General features: G+C 46.8%; 1 protein-coding gene across 1 annotated transcript in view; it reads left to right on the forward strand.

The window, feature by feature from the left end:
* Positions 1-34: 34 nt before the first annotated feature.
* The window catches only part of EHD3 (EH-domain containing 3), a 28,517-nt gene continuing 9,037 nt past the window's right edge, over positions 35-19,514 (forward strand). Inside the window, exons 1-3 of the mRNA XM_010138224.1 lie at positions 35-261; positions 6,992-7,168; positions 12,171-12,268. Coding sequence (XP_010136526.1) covers positions 35-261; positions 6,992-7,168; positions 12,171-12,268 — 502 coding nt within the window. The remainder of the gene's footprint in view (positions 262-6,991; positions 7,169-12,170; positions 12,269-19,514) is intronic.

The raw sequence follows: 19,514 nt of genomic DNA on the forward strand, positions 1-19,514 counted from the left end.
GGTCGCTGCGGAACTGGCTTCAACCGGCCCCAAGATGTTCAGCTGGCTGGGCACCGATGATCGCCGGAGGAAGGACCCGGAGGTGTTTCAGACCGTCAGCGAGGGCTTGAAAAAGCTATATAAAACCAAGCTGCTTCCCCTGGAAGAGCACTACAAGTTCCACGAGTTCCACTCGCCGGCCCTGGAGGATGCCGATTTCGACAACAAGCCCATGGTGCTCCTCGTGGGGCAGTACTCCACTGGGAAGACCACTTTCATCAGGTAAAACTCGGCAGCCTGCCTGCCTCCCTCGCGGGCGTGCCTGCACCCTCGATGCCCGTGGGCTGTGGTAGAGCAGAAGGGGTCTCTGCGACCTGTGCTACGCCTGGATCCCTCTTCTGTTCCCTCCTCTGTGCCCCCAGTTCCCATCCAGAGCTTTCAGTTGAAAAGCCTCCTCCACTTAAACTCAGAGTGTGTTCTTTCGCAAGGACAGGGTGGTGTGAGATGTCCCGTGGAACACCGACGTGGCAAAAAGTAGCCCAGGGCAGGGCCGAGGAGTGCAGACAGGGCAGTAGTGTGGAGACATGAGTCACCCGGGGGCCTCTTGTCCGTTCGAAGTGCAAAGGCTGCGGGAAGCCTTGCGCAGGGTATCCCTGCACTGCTCGGATCAGGGCAGCCACTGTAACATCCTCCAGCCTAGGAAACGTTAAAGTGGCTGCTTGGGTTTGTAATGGTCTCCATCTCACCCTTCTCTGCACCGTGCCCAGAGGCCATGCTCAGAGAGATGGGTGTGTGCTCGGGTGCATGTGCGCGCAAGAGAGAGCTGCTCATCTTCGGGGCTCCAAATGCAAACCCTGTTTTAATTGTGTCCTGATCTACTGAGATGCTGGGAGCCGCATGTTCATTCATAGCTGTAAGGGCAGCTGCCAGCAGCATGTTTGATACGAAACTGTCAAAGAGAGGGTTAAATTTTTCCAGCTGGACTTGGTTGCAGGGATCTCTGTTCAGCCCCGCTGCTAGTTCAACTTGCAGCAGCATTTCTCTTGGGATCATAGTTGAAGCTGTGCTGTCTGCATTTCCTACGTGATTCATAAGCTTAGTGTTAAATTCCAGCCTTTTTCTGGTGTGGCTGTGTTGAAATCTGCGGAATTATCCCAGTGTAAATCTGGATGCAAGCCACAAGCAGCCAGCCCTTTGTTCCACCAGTATTTCTTGGTGGAGGAGGGAGCTGTGGAGAGTAGAGAGAGGTGAATCAAACTGACTACCTCTTAAGGAATGACCTTGAGAAACACAGAGGGTTGTTTTGTGTGCTGTAATATTCCTGCTACTTAATGCCTCGGCCAGGAGCCAAGAACAGAATGCATTTCTGCTACCTTGTCATGCACCTGGCAAACAAAGTTTAAGTGTAAAAACGTGTTTCTCATGTGAGCAGATGAAGTAGATGGTGAAGGACCCTAAGAAGCATCTGACACATTGTTGGACAGGGAGTTGCCGCTCTTAAAATGTGAGAGGCTAGTTTGGAGAGCATAGCTGTCTGGTTCCACCCCAGGTCTTTGTTCTGTGACTTAGTACCGAACCTGAAAGGCTTTTTCTGTCCTTTGGGTCAGCGACACTCTGAGCAGAACTTACCCTGAACCAAGGAGGTTGCTGAATATCCATTCTTGAGGTTGCCCGCTGTGCGACTAGAGCATCTCTCTGGATTGCCAGCACCAGTGTTTTCTTGCAGTCTCACTTTGCGTCCTGTTGTTAGCAAAGATTTCCTGTCTGTGCTGCTCTCCAGTCAGTAAAGTCCTTTTTCTGTAAGCCTGACTTCCTTTAGCAAGAAGTTCAGGTGCCTAAAGTGTGTTTGAGGCAAAAGGAGAAGCCCGAGTCCTCACTGTGTAGAATGGTGGCAGCCCCTTTGCTCTGCTGTCAGCCATCTGGTCTGAGCCTCTCTTTGACCGCTGCATTTCATTCATGCTGGTGTCCTCCCAGCCCTGTCTGTGCAGAGCGCTGGGATGAGCCTACCCGGAGACTATGGTCAAGCAGAAGTAACCAGGAGCTTCTGCTGCATGGGAGTGCTTCCAGGAAGGCAGAGTCTTCTCTGTGTAAAATAGTGCAAAGGAGGTGAAAGTTGAGAACTCTTGGAGAACCCCAGGGCCTCTAATAGGAGAAGTGTGAGGGTGTGTCACTCCAGTATGTTCCCAACCAAAGGCAGGAGGTGCCTGAAGACTGGGTGTTGCTCAGGATAGACTTCCAGCATGAGCTGGCAGGCACTGGTCATTAGAGAGCTGGGATAAGCACCAGATTAGCATCCAGAGTTATTGTGGGAAGGCAAGTGGGAGCTAAAACTCAGAGCAGGGAGGAGTTAAAGGGGTCCGGGGGAGGAGATGGGAGGGGGGAAAACCATTATGTCTTGGCAGTAGAGTGAAGTAAGAAACAGCCTCTGGACATCTCTTCCATAATCTTGTCAGGATGGGGAATAATTAATGTTATTCTTACGTATCCATTCCACTATTACATTGCATCCTGCTTGTACTGCCATGCAATTTAGGAAGATGATTTAGAGCCACTAAACGCTCCTGTGGGATGAACTCAGTCGTAGTTCACCTGGATTCCAGTACACCATTTAAAAAAAGGTCAAAGGACCTTAGTCATCTATTTGAGGTGGGTTTACCTCCCAAACATCTTGGTTTTGGGGAATCTGAGGTGAAACAAGGAGGAAATGCAAGCCTCTGAAGCACCTAAACTGCAGCATCTTGCGGTAAGGCTGCTGTCTTGTCAGGAGCTGATGGCAGAAAGAAGGCAGTCAAGGTCAGTGGTGAGAAACATTCCTAGAGGCTGAGGTGGGGAAGAGGGAGGTGAGTCTTGTGGACCAAAGCCAGCGAAGTGAGACCAGAGCGCTGGCTTGTTTTCAGTGGAGCCAGGCTGTTTCCTGCCCTGCTTTCAGGGACCCAGTGAACTGAGCCTTGTCTTGCTATGTGAAAAATACAGGAGTTGCTAACTGCAGCTCTTCCATTCCTTCTTCCTGCTGTATCCTCTCTTCTTGCTCACTTGTTTCTCTCCTCAGCATACATTTGGTTGAGGCTTTTCTGCAGGGCTCTGAGGTCTGAAAGGCTGTGATGGCAAAGGCAAGGCAGCACCTCTATCTGGGGACGTCTGACAGCCACAGTAGGATGTCACTGAAGCCCGCCTTTATATTGTTATTGCTTTTTATGTTTCCTGGAAGAGGGTGAGGGTGCAGGATAGAATATTACTCTCCTAATTAACTTAGATTCTGTGGTCTTTTCTAAAAATAATCCTGGCTTCTGTCCATCCATCCTGCTAATAAAATAAACAAGCCTTCCAGAGCTCTACTAACTGTCAACATGGCTTGCTTTTCTGGTGTAGCCACCCCTTCCTCCTCCAGCTAATCATTTACATGTCCTGGCCTCTCCAGACTGTTTGTCACAGACTACATGCAGAGCTTTAGTGTGACCTCCCCATGTGGCCCTGAACCTTTCATCTCTGCCTGCACCAGGCTGTTGTCACCATTTCCTCTGCTCAGCATCACCTCTGCTGCCACACACAGCAGCATCCTGCACAGCTCCTGCATGACTCATCACAGGCAAAGAGCCCCTTCCCCCAGATCCTGCGGCACTCCTGCCTGGAGATCCTCCTTGCCTGGCTCCTACACTACTCCAAACCCACCTGGGAAAGGGTACAGCAAGCCAGGCTGGCACTAATGCAGCTTTCCTGCCCTTGTCCCTTACCTCTGCTCTCATCAGGAGCACAGGCAGCCCTGAAATGGGGCAAACAGCATGATGTTCACAGCCATACCAAGTCCAGACACCTCCAAAAAGCAAATTGGTCATAAAAAAAAAAATAAAACCTACTCATGTCTTGCCTGGCACTCTCTGCAGGCTTCCATAGCTTGGCTGGAGGTCACTCCTCTTGGCCCTTGAAGGTGTTCAGCAGCTCAGAGTAGGGCATGCTGTGCTGGCAGGGGAAATTGCTTACAGTCAGGTGTTTTCCACAGCTATTGTTTACCCTCCTCTCCCCAAAATCCCCACAAATGTGGCAATTGCATGTGTCCTCTAGCTTGCTTCTGTTAGCAGAGCAGCCTGTGTCACTGCCTAACAGAAGTGCCTTCCCCCATCAAACAGCATCAGTCACTCCCCTTGTATTGTCCTGTGTACAATACGAGTCTTGTGCTGCAGACACCCTGCTGCACAATGTACCCGCATCTCCCAGAGAAGCCTTACTGAAAATAGATGGTATGATACCGGGCAATGCAAATCTTGATCTCTCTTGATTTCATACCTCTTGTTGACACTAGGTCAATTAGCACTGGCTTCTAGCTACTTTTGTGTGAGAGTGCTTTTGTTGGGGTTATTTGGTTGGGGTTTTTTTTAAGTCTTATAAAAGAAATAAACACAGAAATGCTTTGAAAGCATTAGCTGAGTGAAGCTTTGATAAAATTCTTTCTAGCAGTCTGGCTGGAGGAGGAGTGTTGCTATTGTATGCTGGACTCTTACTTAGACTTTTTCTCATTTATAGACAAAACTTCCAGGCTGTTGCTCAAAAGCTGTAATATTACATGTGCATCTCAAACCTGTAAAAAAACAAGTGGGTTGTTGTTACAGCAAGGCTGAGACCTGACCATGGGAGTAAGGGGGTTTCTCAAAAGCACTTCACTCGTATTTGACAAGTTCTATCACTACCAGTTTCTTTTCTTGCTAGTATCTGCAAGAGGAGAGAACTCAAGTATTTATTTCTATGGATCCAGTGAATGCCCATCTGTATACTACTCTTAAATCCACTATATCAGATCAAAAGTGGAATAGAAAGGAGGAGCAGAGGAAAGCCCATAGCAATGACTATCATTACAGCAATATCTATCGGAGGCTAACATTTTTGAATTGCCTTCTAGGAGCCCTGAGTTTCATTTGCAGCGTTTGGCCAAGTGGCTTCTAACCTAGCAAATGGTTGTTTCAATGGAATGGAGCCCAGAACATTCATATGATAGTCTATAGAGTCCTTGGTGGGCTACTTCAAGCTACTGAGAAGTTACTGTAGCTGCCAGGAAGGTGTGTCGTGATCACCAGTCAGGGAGGTGGCACACACCGGCATCGGCTACAGTCTGCTTTTGTTAAGTAATGACCCACTTTTATAGGAAAGTTTGAGGAACTCCTGCATAGGCTTTAGGTAGACAGGATGTATCCACCCTAGTGTAGGAAGTGAGAGAGCTGTTCCCTTCCTGGAATCCTTTCTGGATAATTTCAGTTTTTGGGGAACTGCTATACAGCTGCTATTTCAGCTCAGAGTTGCTCCCATTAAGGGAAGTCACTTCTGGTGGCATTCTGGTGAGTGCAGGCCTTGAAAATCATTTTAGATGAAAGCTATAGAAAAATACGTGGTAAAATACCGGTAAAGGTGCTGGTCAGCTCCTCAGTGGTGGTCAGCTCAGGGAATTATGGATAGCATTGCTGAAGTTACTCTTGCTGCAGCCATTCTCTTCATTAATGTGTATCAACCTAGATAAACAGCAGTGATTTGCACTATGCTGTGGATGTGCATTTGCTTGTTTTACCTCTAGATCCAGTTAATTTGGCCTTGCCCATTGGGAACTGAAGATGGATGTCAATAAAGAGCCCTGCTGAACAAGCACAATTTTTTTGTTGTTCCTTAAACACTGGACAGTGATTACCTCTGTGAAAATGATAGTGAAACAGGGACCCCCAAAAGTTATCATGAGCTTTCACACCAGTGGTGCTGTTGTTTCTCACACAGACCTTCTCTGATAAAACTCGCCTGAGTGAACTGTTTTTTAAACACACTGGTCTCAGTCATGAAAAATCCTCAGCCCTTTTCCCCATCCCCTGAATCTTCTTATAACAACACAGCAATTCCTTGTCTTTCTGGTTCTACTTTCTGCCTACTAACGCAGTGGAAGAATGAGTGCCAGCTATCTGCTGTCAGCAAGCAACACAATATTATAGTGACTTCCACAACCTGGCAGCCATTATGTTCCTCATTTAACAATCTAGAGCTTATCACCAGGTCGGGCTGTCTGACACCATTCCATTCTGAAGGTTACACCAGTTCTAGCTATCTTTTGCAAGCCACGTGAACACAGTGGTCTTCATTTTCAGTACAGGACCAGCAGGCGGGAAGTTATCTACATGGTGCACGCAGACCTAGACCTGACATCAGTGGTAGTATTTGGCTCCTTCGTGAGCCAAAGGGAACTGTCCCATGCATGCTGTTGACCCACCCTGAATTTGGCATGGTAAGTCAGGATGTGCTGCCAGGGTCCTATTCAAAGTCCTACAGCCCCATGGGTGACTTTTTCCCTTTCAATGTGCCAAACTGTACCTTCAGAGAGGCTGCCAGGGGCTTAGGAAAGAGTAAGGGATGCTGTGCTTACTGTGCTGTTTAGCTTGATAGCAAATATTAGGATATACTCTGCCACCCACGTGCTTGATGCTCAATATGCTTGAGCAGTTTGTAATGCAGACCTCTAGCTGCATTGCAGAAGCACACGAAAAGGGAGATAGGAGATTTCAACAGTCAAGTACAGGAGACGTTGGCATTTGTCTAATTTGGACTGGGGTCTAAGCACATTAGTTGGATGAGTCTGCTGAAATGAGCAGCAGTGAAGTAATTGATATTGGCACCAAAGGCTAGTAAGGTTTCGGGATTAACTCTGTGATTGCAGCAAACTGCTGTTTTTACTTTGCTAAGTCTGATCCAAATGTCTTGAGGATTAAAATACACAGAATGATCAAACGTGGTGAGAATCTCTTCCCAGCAGCCATAATCATCTCAGTTTTCTTAATCCACCTGAATTAAGAAAGCTTTAAATGTGACGATCCTGAGTAGAAGGAGCTACCACAACATTTATAAAACGATTCAGTGACAGTGCTTAAAATAGTCTCAGAAGGGTCCATACTCTTGAGCTTCATAATTACACTGCAATCTTCAGTACAACTCACTTAGTACTTAGCTTATGTCTCATGCCCACACCCTGTTTTTTTTTTTTTGCCTGCAGGTACCTGCTGGAGCAGGATTTCCCAGGGATGAGGATTGGACCAGAGCCTACAACTGACTCCTTTATAGCGGTTATGCAGGGAGATGTGGAAGGAATCGTTCCTGGGAATGCGTTGGTGGTGGATCCCAAAAAACCATTCAGGAAACTCAACGCCTTTGGCAATGCCTTTTTGAACAGGTCAGTACTCAAGAATTTAGTTGCTCTGGAGAATAAAGCTGGAACTTAATGAACAGCATAGCTGGCAATTTAAAAGGATGAGGCATGGTACTATTCTTACTTTTTTTCCCTATCCACGTGGCTGATGCAAAGCCATTCCATACCTGTCAGCCACTCACTAAAAGGCAGATCAGTAAATTCATGTGGGACAAACCTGTATTTCACTTGAACAAACCAACCAAAACACAGCGCAGCCTGTCCAGCTCCTCCCACAGGAGTTGAGGTAAATCTCTTTATTACACTTTGCTCCCCCTTGCTTTTATATTCCTAGCTTCTTCCATTCTTCCATCAGTTCAGTTCCCTGAAACTAAACAGTCAAAGCAGACATAGCCGCTGAATTCAGTAGAGGAGTAGAACTGGCACAATATGCATGACGTTGCTTCATTGCATATTTAAATATTGCTTGAATGTCCCTCTTGAAACCAGGCTCTCGCCATTCTGGTGCCTTATAACTTCAGGTGCAAACTGATGACAGCTCTGATATCTTTCCCCTAAAAATCTGTAGCGGGGCTTTGGAGAATGGCTCTGTGACATGAGGAATGTAACCTTTCCATCCCCTAGACCTAGCCCAACCATACAGAGTTTTGGATCAAGGCCTTCAGGAAGCCAGCAGCACACACCCATATCCTAGATGAGCACAAACTGTGCTACAGCAGACGGACGGGAACAAACTGTCTCACTACACCCATCATCGGCACCTTCCCTGCTAACAGTGTGGGAGACATTGCAAACATGGCAGCTGCTCAGCCAAACAACCAGGAAAGCTGGGCTTTGGCTCTCATTTCTAACTCCTGAGCTTAGAGAGCATCTATCCAGAGAGTGCAACATCTCCTACCAGTGCTGACCATAGGAGTGCTGGTGTAGGCTGCAGTGAGACAGGGAAGAAGCATGATGAGAGAAGAGAGACCAAACTGAAGTTGCTACTATGCAGAGAATTTCACAGCCACTAGAAGCAATACCTGAGCACTACACGGGCTCATCACTCAAGTACATCGTCATGGTCCAGCACCAGAGTGACTTTGAGACATTTTCAGTATTTTATAGGGCCCAGAACATCTGCATCTGGCCAACAGTTAGGTCAGGTGACTTCCCACTCCCTACGCCAGGGAGGAAGGTGGTTTACCCTAAGAAAATAACAGGCTTCCTGCCTGAAGCGTGGAGATGATAGATGAAGAGAACGTCATTCAGAGCAGCTCTGCCCGATAGCCAAGAACAGCCACAGCTGGCAGACAGCTTTCTGCAGAGAAGAAGCAACATAGGGAGAAAGGAGGCCACTCATGGAGGGCGAAAAAGCAAACAGTCTGAACTGGACTAATTGATGCATCGTGAATGCTATTAGCTCCTAAAACAGCAGGAGATCTCTGTGTCCATTAGCCTAGTTCACTGTGTCATCCTGTGCTCTTGTTACTCTCCTGCTACCTTGCCCTCTCCTGTGAGGAAGGAGTCGAATATGTGCCTGCGAGGACAGCAGGGCAGAGGGGCACAGCAATGATTCAGCAGCAGCTGAAGCACAGTCCTGCTAGCCACACCGGGAGTAGCCACTGCAGCTAAGTAACCCTTTTTCTGCTGACAGATTAAAAAAAAGAGGGTAATGATTTCTGAACAGTCAGTGAAAGACACGCTAAGAGAGACTAGCTCAGCGTCACAGTGCTGAAAATGCAGATGGTAATACCCAGCTAATTAAGAAATTAAGAACATGCAAGAATTGACTCAGAGGACCAGAAACTTAGCAGATGTAAGGCAGGGTGCACCCACTGGACTGGATTAAGCCGCCCACACTTATCCCCAATGTGGGCCTGGCTTCTTGGCAAGAGACCATGCAGAGCTGTCTCTGCCTTGCAGATATCTTGCTGCTGCTACATATATGCTAAGGCACTGACCTGACCTAGGAGCTCTGAGCAGGAAATTTGGAGGAGAGAGGTAATCTCCATGAGCCACCTCTCGTAAGATAAGAGAATGGTTGTTCGCTTTACCCATGTGTGGTTAAAGGTAATGATTGGCTATGGACACCAGTGGAAGAACAGAGCAACATAAGGCAGTAGTGTTCCCACAGACCATACTGGTCTTGGTTCAGAGGTGGCAGCCCACAGCACTGCATCGTTGTGGGGTGGAGAGCTTTCTGCTCTAGGGGAGCTAAGTGGAGAGGAGGAGGAGTGAGCATCCAGCTGGTACTCCCTTCCCAGCAGAGACTGGTATCTGCTGTATTCCAGGAAGCAAGGGAAGAGTGGTACAGTCAGGGTTTGGCTGGAAGACAGCAGCTAATTATGTTGCTCAGAGCCTGTCTCCTCCCTCCTTTCATACCCAGGAGATGGAGTGCCTGCCCACACCGTCCTGGCTAAGGGCAGAGGTACGGCTGACAAGCTGCTGGGGCTGAAAGAAGGATAACAGCTCTGCAGTACCTTGTCCCTTGTCCACCTCGCCCTGTCTTGGGTGGTTCCTGGGTATTGAGAGAAGGGCTTGTTTTCCTCACTCCAACTCTGCTGGCAGTGCCCCAGCTCTGGAGGGATCCCAGCAGAGAGATTACAGGTTGCCTCTCATTATCAAGAGGACTTGTTTGGCACCAAGGGTCTGGAGTGAAATCAGGAATCTCAGCCATTACTTTCATATCACATTGACTTGGTTGCAAGATTCCTCCCACCCCCAAAGCCTGTTTGGGAAGCTAAGGCGGGGTCAGTCTCAGTCCACTTTTACGTTGTGCATAGCAGGAGACATGGATAAAAGCTATCTCCTTCACCCCATGCTTTACCTGTGGAGGTAGTGAAAGTCTAGTTTGGCACCAGGTTCTTCCCTTCATACGGCCTCAGACAGAATTAGGTCATGCTCCCTGCAGACCTGCAGTTCTTCTGGGACAGCAGGAAGCCAACAGCCTTAACAACCTTGCCAGCAGAGCCAGAATGCACTCACTCATGCTGGCCTCTGACCTTATATCTGAAATCTCCTGTGGGGTACTTTCCCTAGGGCAACTGGTGGAAAATCCCCTTGCCTGAGCCACTTAATATTTGACCACAGGGAATGCCCAGGGCCGTAACAGTGGAGAGCAACCTGGGCTGGCAGGACAGAGGAATAACATGACCTCCTGAGCCTTTTGTTCTCTGCCTCTGTACCTGGTACTCAACAGGAGAATCAAGCCAGCCCCCAGCTTCTACGTGAGGTGTTGCCTCCTGCTGAGCTGTGGATATGGGCAAGAGAAGGCTCTGAATGTGATCTGTAATACGTGGTCTGAAATAGCGGACAGCTTGGGAGAAAAGACACTCATCTAGTTCATAAGGATTCACTCTTGTCAATCTTCTTGGAGCCATACAAATAGAAAAATTGAGGCAAGGTTATAGCATAGCCTAGAGGAGTTCATAGCTGCAGGGACTTGCGCAGAACCAGCCACTCATCAGAGTGCTGCAGGGCTCTGTCAGCCTTGACTGCGTCTAGTGGCCCTTCTGCCAACCCCCATTCTTTATGTGGTTCTGCTTCCTCCCACAGTAACATGTTTTTGATGCCTGGATGTCACAGCACCCTATTAATAACCATATATACACACATACGCGCACATATTTATAGCTACATGTGTGGAATGCCATCACAAAAAGGCTACTCATTAATCCACCGGGAGCCACGTAAGTGGGTAGGCTTTTACTGTCCTTTGCTGTTACCAGCAGCTGAAATACGTGAGCTGCAACCCACTGAGGACAAGCAGAAGTTACTCTCCTTAGGCAGTGATTTGCATAGATACAAGATGGGGAACAACTAGCTAAAGAGCAATTACACAGAAACGGAGCTGCAGAGGCAGGAGGAGTGAATTACAAACCGAACGTAAGTCAACAGTGTCATACTGCTATTAGAAAAGCAAACATCCTACTGAGATAAACAAACAGGGCTGTCATGTCCCCGCGATAAGGAGCGATCCATCCACTCAGTTCACCACTGGCAAGGTCACAGCTGGAATACCATGCCTGCCTGGGGCATCGTGCCTGAAGAAATGTGTGGAGCAGTTTGAGAGGGCCGAGAAGAGAGCGACAAGGGTGTTCAGGGATTTAGAAATGAGCTGGAAAGGCAGCTAAGGAAGAACTGAAAGACATAGGGAAAAAACCCACCAAACCGTTTTCTTTGGAGGAAAGACCGAGGGGAGAGAGGATGGCAACAGTATACACATTGTGACAAGAGGGGGAAAAGAAAGAGGTTTTCAGGTCTACTGTGTTTGAGACTGAAAGGTACCGTAACATGGGAGATTTAGATTAGACGTTAAGAAAGAGGTTTTGCTGTAAGGATAATTAAGTAGTGGAGTAGACTCCAGCACGTGTTGGTGAGTCTGCTTTGGTACGGATTTGAAGAACACTAGAGGCAGGAGGATAGACTAAGCAACCTCTCGAGATCTCATGCTGCCTATGCATTAGGATTTCCACAGTGCAAGAATAGCACACTTTGTCTGTTTTAAGACAGATTTGAAAGAGAACAAAAACCCTGCAATATTGCTGATTTTTTTTTTTTTTTTAGCCAAGCTTTAGAATAGCACACTTTGTCTGTTTTAAGACAGATTTGAAAGAGAACAAAAACCCTGCAATATTGCTGTTTTTTTTTTTTTTTTTTAGCCAAGCTCTTTCAGTTCACTTGAGTTCAGGACTCTGCAGGGGAACACTTAAGTGAAAGAAAACAAATACCATTTCTCACTAAAATCTAAACAGCAAATGAAAACATTTGGATTTCCACATTTTCATTAATAATTCATAATATGGGGGCCACAAAGAAACCTATCATAGGTCATGACTGAGACCAATGTTCCAGAAGCAGCAAAATCATCAGGAAAAGTGCTCAGTTCTGGCATCTTTCTCATTTCTTTAAATCAATAGTAGCTCCAAGCTCCAACAGAAGACTTGTAAGTGAGATCAGAGCCTGGCTTGTCCCATGCCGCCTGTGATGTACAGCACATCATAAATACCTTTTGCTTTTATTTTAAACATTTATTTTCACACAGGTTTGTTTGTGCCCAGCTACCTAATCCCGTGTTAGAGAGCATCAGCGTCATTGATACACCAGGAATCCTTTCTGGAGAAAAACAGAGAATTAGCAGAGGTAAGTCCCAAGTTCAGTTCTCTTCCAAACTTCAGTGAAGACCAAAGGGACTCTATATGGTTTTGTGTCAAGCTGTAGACAGAAACAGTAGGAGTCATCTCTCAGAGATACAGCATGACTTTACCAACGTCCCTTTGGACTCAGTTTGCAACCTGCTATAGAGAATTTAAATGCTTTCAGGGAAGGTTGCTGACAAGGTCAACAGTACCTGTGTCACGGTCCAGTGTTTAGCAGCGGAACAGATTTCCTTCAGAAAGAGAAACCTATCTGCTTTGCAGAAACACTTGCTTTCAGTGACTTATTGATGAGCCACAGACAAGGCTCCCCTGGCAATCAGCCTGGTTTCTTTCCAGCTGACTTAGCAGGTTTCTTGCACTGTCCAGGCTTCCTAAATCTAGCACAGGGCTGGACTGGGCTTGTTGGCAGCCCAGTTCCATATTGTAGTGGGGAATCTGGAAATCCTGGGGATGGATCTGATGAATAGCACAGAGTCTCTTAGTGAATTCTTGAGTGTCTCAGGCTGACTCTCTGAAGTGGGCAACATCTTGATGCTTCAAAACTAACATCTGTGGTCACTTTCTTTTCAAGGTAATGGTGGCGTAGCTCATTTTTTTTTTTTTTGCAGGTTCCTTACTCAAAGCTAGTAGCTTTGCATCATTTAATTGAGAGAAAGCCGAGAGTAGTAATCGCAGCTTTCAGGTTTGAGAAGATCAGTTCTTGTTCACGCCACCTATTAACAATGCACAGTGAAGTTTCAGCAGTACAGGCTCTACCCAAAGTGCTAAGGCCTTTCCCATATTTCAGTGTTCTGTCCTATGCGATTTCTAATGACTCCTCATGCCTTTCCTACTTCTATAATGCTCCTTTGCATTGAAAATTTTCTTGGAAACTTCCCTTTTTGTCTTTTAATTGAGCAGCCACCTTGCACAGAGCCAGGTCTTGTTTGTTTTTCTGGGATCTTCCACCACAGGGACCTTAGCTAAAGAAGCATCAGTAAAGCTATAAAACACACCTAGCGTTAGTTGAAAACTCATTCTAATGTTTTTCAACATGGGTCTCCGCACTTCTAGGGGATCATAAATTCTTTTCAGACCATCTGCAAAAGGTAGCAAAGTGTGCAGGCCTTCATTGGAAGGTTGAAGAACACGCTGTGCAAGCATTCCTCCCTTCAGCAGAAAGTGTTTAAAAGACAAGATAAACAAAAATTTATATTACATGGTGTAACATTTTTCAGTCAAAAAATGCCTCTGAAAGCAGCCATTTCTCTTGTGGAACTGTCACTGTGAAGAAAATTTGCTTAGGAGGAAATATTTTTGTTCTAATAAAAAACCCCAACCCTGTACGTGAGTCAGAATGGACCAATTTCAAATTCCAAAAAAATCTTCCATAGCCCCTTTTGAAATCTCCTAATTCAAATCCTGACATATAGTGCAAGATTTTCCTATTTTCCAGCTATTTCTAGTACTAAAAATATCCTCCTGCAAAATGTACTGGCACTTCTTGCTCCTCCTTTTGCAAAATCCCTCTGTCAGCCTCCCAGTGGGCCTTGGTGTCCCTCCCATTCGTGCAACTACTCTAGTAAATGCCAGCAACACCAGAACACGCTGATGCACAGCTGTGCGCTGTGGGAAGGTCCCTGGTGCACTTTGACCCAAGCAGATAACACCTCTCCAAATGGCTGAGGGAATGTTTCTCATAAGCAGAGGAGGCTATAAGGGAGTCCCAGTTTTCTCTAAGCTTTTGCTATACCTGTTTGTAGGACTGGAGGCCTGTCTCAGCGTGTGTGACAAGTTCTTCCTGGACAGCTTTTCTGCCCTTGGTTTAATTAAGTGCTTGTGCATTGGCCCTGTGATTACAGTCCATGGTCATCACCCCACCCTTTTGCTAGGAGGCAAAAACTCTAGATGGAGTCTCCTGCTCATCCTACCATCCCAGGAACTCGCTCTGCCACACCTTTAACAAGACAAGGAGACTGTCACAACCTGGCTGTCAACTGACCTAATCACAACAGTTAAAAGCACAGGGTAGGTGGAATCTCACTACAGGACAGCCTAAAACTGGTCATGTGGCCACGTTGGATGGCTTTTCAATAGCTACAGGACAAGATCCTCATCTGGTTTAGATCAACATTGTTGAAGCTGGCAGAACTCCAGTGATTTCTGTCTGCAGGGGACCCAGCCCAGAGGGCAGGGAGTCAAGGGAGTGCTGTGGGTGCCTATGTTTAGGAAGGGCTGCTGCCAAGCATTGGCTTGAGCTTATCTCGAGGAAGCTGGTATTCGAAAGGGAGTGCTCACCTCCCAGCTCCTACGGAAAAGGAATAGGAAAAAGTGGTGAGGCTGGTGCCTCTGCCACCAAGTTTACAAGCCAGCTGCCTTCATTGACAAGTTGTTTTTGGAGGCAAATAGAACAATAATGTAGTGTTGAAAAGACAGTATCAAAACCTGATGACACGACAGAATGCTCCTGCCCTTCTACACCTTCCCAGCCTGCTCAGATTTCAGTTGGGAATGAAGCAAGACCTGAGGGAGTCTTGCAGAGGTTTCCCAAGAGACACTTTGAAGTTTCTTGACTGCTGGGAACAGGGGAGCTCTTCTTAACCCCATTGTTCACTAGTAGTACTTTTAAGACCCTCAGACTTGGGTGTGTGTCATGCAAGGTCAGGGATGGGAGTGGCAGCTTTTTGTGATAAATCTGATGGGAAAAGTAAAGATGCAAAATATGTGGCAGAATTTCGTAGCCTGCCCATCCCATGAGAACAAGCAGCATTTCTAAAAATAGGAAATTCCTCTCACTGGGAACATCACCAGTCTGTCTTCTTTCCCATTGGACGTCAAGAGCATTAGCCAATCTATACAGTTACAGCTTAGCAGAATACCACGGCACTCTGTGAGGGCCACCTTATACCCCCAAATTTCAAGGCAGTAGCTGTTGCTATTATTTCATCCATGTTTCAAGGAGCGGGAGTAAGGAAACTGGCTGTAAAGGAATGTTTCAGGGACTGAGACCACGTTCTGAAGCTTTTAATCTGTCTGAACTCAAGTCTGAATTAAATTCACTGCCTCACCGCTGTTGGAAAGACTAACATGACAGATAACGCATTCCCTTCCTCGATGGACAGACAGCGTGCAGCAGCACCCGCCTGGCAGCGTTAGTGCTAACAGCAGTCAGTCTCGTGTAGCCAGCAGCAGGGCTCTGCAGATAGCTTTCCTCCAAGGAATGCTCTGTAATCCTGAGAATCAGAGCTCTGCGTTGACTCTCTTCCAGTACGCCACCGCGTGATCATAAGGGCCACCTTCTCCCCACAGAGCAGCCCATGAAGTTTCCCAGTAGCAAACCATCAGGTTTAGGCCTGTCAAGCAGTTGGAGGTGATGCAGTCTGTCATAGCTGAAGTCCACATCCCCTGGGCATGCAGTGAGATCACCAGCACTGACACAGCTGCTGCTGCTCTCATGCTCTGGTAAAAAGTGTAGCCAAGGAGCTGCCTGTGATGATGTGTCCTACTGAGCCACTGTGACTCATATGCTCCTTCATGGTGGGCACCCATGGTGCCACAGGTATGATAGTTAGAGCCCTAGAATATATGGGTTTCATTTACAGGCCTGGCAGGACATGTTCCCAGGATGTCATGGCCCAAAGCATCCTGCCCTTCATTGCTCCTGTATTATCCTTCCCTCAGCCATTTCTCTTCTCATCTTTTTCATATACTAGGGCATGGGTTTATGTCCACATGTAAAGAAATAGTCATTGCATTGCCTTGTCCCTTGCTGTGTGTCATTCTCCTTTCTTTTATTGTTTCCAGCTGAGCATGAGGCAACAGGAGGCTGCAAAGATAGCCATAGGGGAGGTATTTGTACCAAAGCAGCACAGATTTGGCTGCTTTGACAATTTGATAATAATACAGATGCTGTCTGTTTGCAAAACGTTGTTCTGGTGTCACATAATGAGCCCAAGCCATCCTGCAGGGAGGCAAGCTGAGAAAGGGATGACTGTACTGAAATAAATGAGGACAAAGGGGAGGACCACAGGTTAGGTCATGCAGTACAGCAGAGCCAGGACAGGAGTTAGGAATTCCTCCTAATTCATCATCTTGAGCAGTCTGCCATGCTAACTGAGCCACCTGGTAACAGCAACTCTTGTGCTTCGGTAGCACTGCCATCCCTGGGGGCTGAGCCTTGCACGCGCTGCTAACTGTCAGTCACGACCTGCACATGCCCTGAGCTGAGCAGGTCCAAGTCTGTCAAGTTCAGCAATGCCCCAGCCAAGTTGTATTTGATCCCCCTTTCAGGGTCCTACTTCCTGAACGTGTCCTGAACACTTACTTCATCTTCAACCTATGTACGTCTCCTCCTCCCTTTGCTGCATTAGTGAGCACAAGGTCCTAGCCAGGAGATAAGGACTCACCACAGTCGCCATTGGCTTTCTTTCCAATATGCATTATTCCAGTCTTTTTCCAGCCTTCCACCCAGTTCCATTTTGCTGGCTGCAGTACAGCCCAGGCTTCCCATAGCCAAGGAAAAAAAAAACGAACCAACCACACTACACACTGGCCTTGCTGTGTCTCTTGGGAAGGAAAAATTCCCAAACAACCAGCAGCTTCAGCCCAGGGATAGTCACTCACCAGCCTGAGAGCGAAAAGAAAAATGCTAATGGCAACAGTCTTAGGCAGTGCAGAGCTCTCAGACTGACTGTGTCTCCGATAGCCATGCTTGGAAGGGAGCAGCAAACACCAAGGGAATTGATGTTCTCCTACTTCATGTGACGTTGTTTGGGGTACAATGGCAACAAGAAAATATTTTCTCCAAAGAGTTTTGTCATGTGTGCTAGCAACAGCATGATACACAACTGAAAGCATCCACCCTGAAAGTCTCTAAAAGGCAGGCATTTCAAATATTTGCTATAATACTCCCCGCTGGTGATGTTTGCTTGTATTTTATATTATGCTCTGCCTGGGAGGGTGAAAGTGCACTGGTTAGTTTTGACTTTCCAGTTCACCTCCATTACTGCAGTGCAGTAACAGCTCTGCCAACTTGCCTGATTTTATCACAGTCGCACAAACGCACACTGTTCCACTGAAAGGCTCAGCTCCTACAGACACACAGTTCTGCCCTTCCTCTGAGAGCAACACAAAAATGAGCAGAAAACCTGCACAGCTCTCTTCCTTTTTATTCATAGCAATATGTGAAGCCACGAGCCTAACTCTTCTGACCTGAAAGCAGGATGCGAACAAATCTCAAGATTGTGTTTGGGTTTTGGGAAGACCAAAACATTATTTTGTCCAGAGAGAGGGGGAAGGGACTGTCTTAATGATTTGCGTTGGAAATACTGCTATATTTTGTAATTCGAGAACTGAAAGAGAAAAAAGATTATGCAAAATAACTGAGATTAAAGAGTTGCGCAGATAGAAAGTGTTATGGGTTTTGGTTTCTTTTTTTAATTCCTGTAGGCATATAGCAAGCACTTAATTTGTGTTACCAAAACAAGTGTGTTTTTTAGAACAGCTGTTCAGTTTGTCCTTTTCATTGTCCACTCTGTGCTCCAGAAATGTCCTAAGTATCTATTTCATCAAGGAAAGATAGCCATGCCGATCAGTATCTCATCAATTTGCATTATTTATGCCCATCATGCATTCTTTCGGCATCCTGAGTAACAATGGAGGACTGTGTTTCCTGGTCACTGGTAGCAGCTATTGGTTACTGATGGCCATTTCAGGCCAGGTTTTCAAACATGATTTCCTCCCAGCACAGAGATTTTAAATCTGAGGAAATTCAGTTTATGTTTGGACACTATATTAAAAAAACTTCCTTGGAATTCCAGCTATGCATCAGCAACACTGTACACTGACCTCTCTGGAAAACTTGGCCTGTATTCAGATGCCTTCTGAGGTCTCAAATTCTGGCTAGGAACCGTTGGCCCAAGTACGAGGAAGTGCTCGGTCCATCTGTCGCAAGTGACAAAGATACAAATGTGTAAAGGGTAGAGGGGATGGGTTCTCCTGTTTCTACACAGAAGCTAAACAGGCTGTCAGTAAGGACCTTTACTCTGGTCTGTGCTCTCCTCAGTTTTACTCCACCCAGTTTGAATATGCCTAGTAAGGTTTCACTCATTTTCCACTGACATAAAGCAAGAGCCCTGTCAGGCTCCAATCTCTTTGCTTTGGAAACCTTTAAGTCTCCAAAACATACATTATATTTCCATTAGTTCTTGGTACTCGGGAGGAGGAAATGCAGAGCACTGGCTGGAGAACGTTGCTTCTAGTGCTGTGAGTCAGCAGCTCCAGGACAGTTTATGTCTTTGAGTACAGGCAAAGGCAGAAGCGATCAGCAAGCTGAGGCCTGCTCTAGAAATTATGACATGTAACATTCATACAAATCTTTTCATCCCGAAGGACTTCTGTCTACTTCCCAACACACCCACAAATACGCATTACAGGAGTCTCTTTATGTCCTCTTGGAAGGCAGCCACTTCCAGAGAGGAGCGTGGCAGCTTTTTACAAAGATGGTTTAGGATGTGCTGCAGTGAGGTATATGCAATACTCCTCCCTTGCTTTTCATCTTCTCTTCTGTCATCTTCGTGCTGGCACCACCACCTCCTCACCTTGAGAGAAGCTTGCCCACATCACTGTTCTACCACCCAGTCCCAGCTGTTTCATTTCTCACACTCTTCTCCAGCACCCTCCTCTCTGGTGTGCTATCCTTCCCTGGGTTTCACAACAGCCACCCACCCGCTTTCCACTCTCTTTATGTGTCCTCAAAGGACACATGACCCCTCCCTTCTCCCCCTCATTTTCTTCTGACCATCGTGTCGCCTTCCTTCTCCTTTGCTTACAGCCATCTGTCACACTCAGGTAACATCTGCCCCTCCTGGCACATTCTCCCCCTCCAGTGTGGGCTGCCTGCTTGTTTTGCCATGTCAGTCTTCTTCCCTGGATTTAAAAGGGCTTTCAGGCAGGACATCACTGTGACAAGTTAGACTAAGCCTCCAAACCCTCTTATTCAATTTAAAAATTCTGATCAAGTCATTAGCTCCCCAGACTAGGCGTTCATTTCATTTCCAAGAGCTGCTCCCCTCCAGGTAGTCAGGTTCACTGTGCTAACCATCCCATCTTCTGATACTGTCCTCAGACACACAGAGCCGGTCTAACAGTTGACAAGTAGGGACACGGCCATAAAACCCTGCCCTGTCTAGTGAATTTTTAGTCTCTGGATAACATCATCTTTAGAAGGACGACAAAGGAGCTCAGCAGGA

This window comes from Buceros rhinoceros, unplaced genomic scaffold (assembly GCF_000710305.1).
Source record: "Buceros rhinoceros silvestris isolate BGI_N320 unplaced genomic scaffold, ASM71030v1 scaffold27046, whole genome shotgun sequence".
NCBI classification, from domain to species: Eukaryota; Metazoa; Chordata; class Aves; order Bucerotiformes; family Bucerotidae; genus Buceros; species Buceros rhinoceros.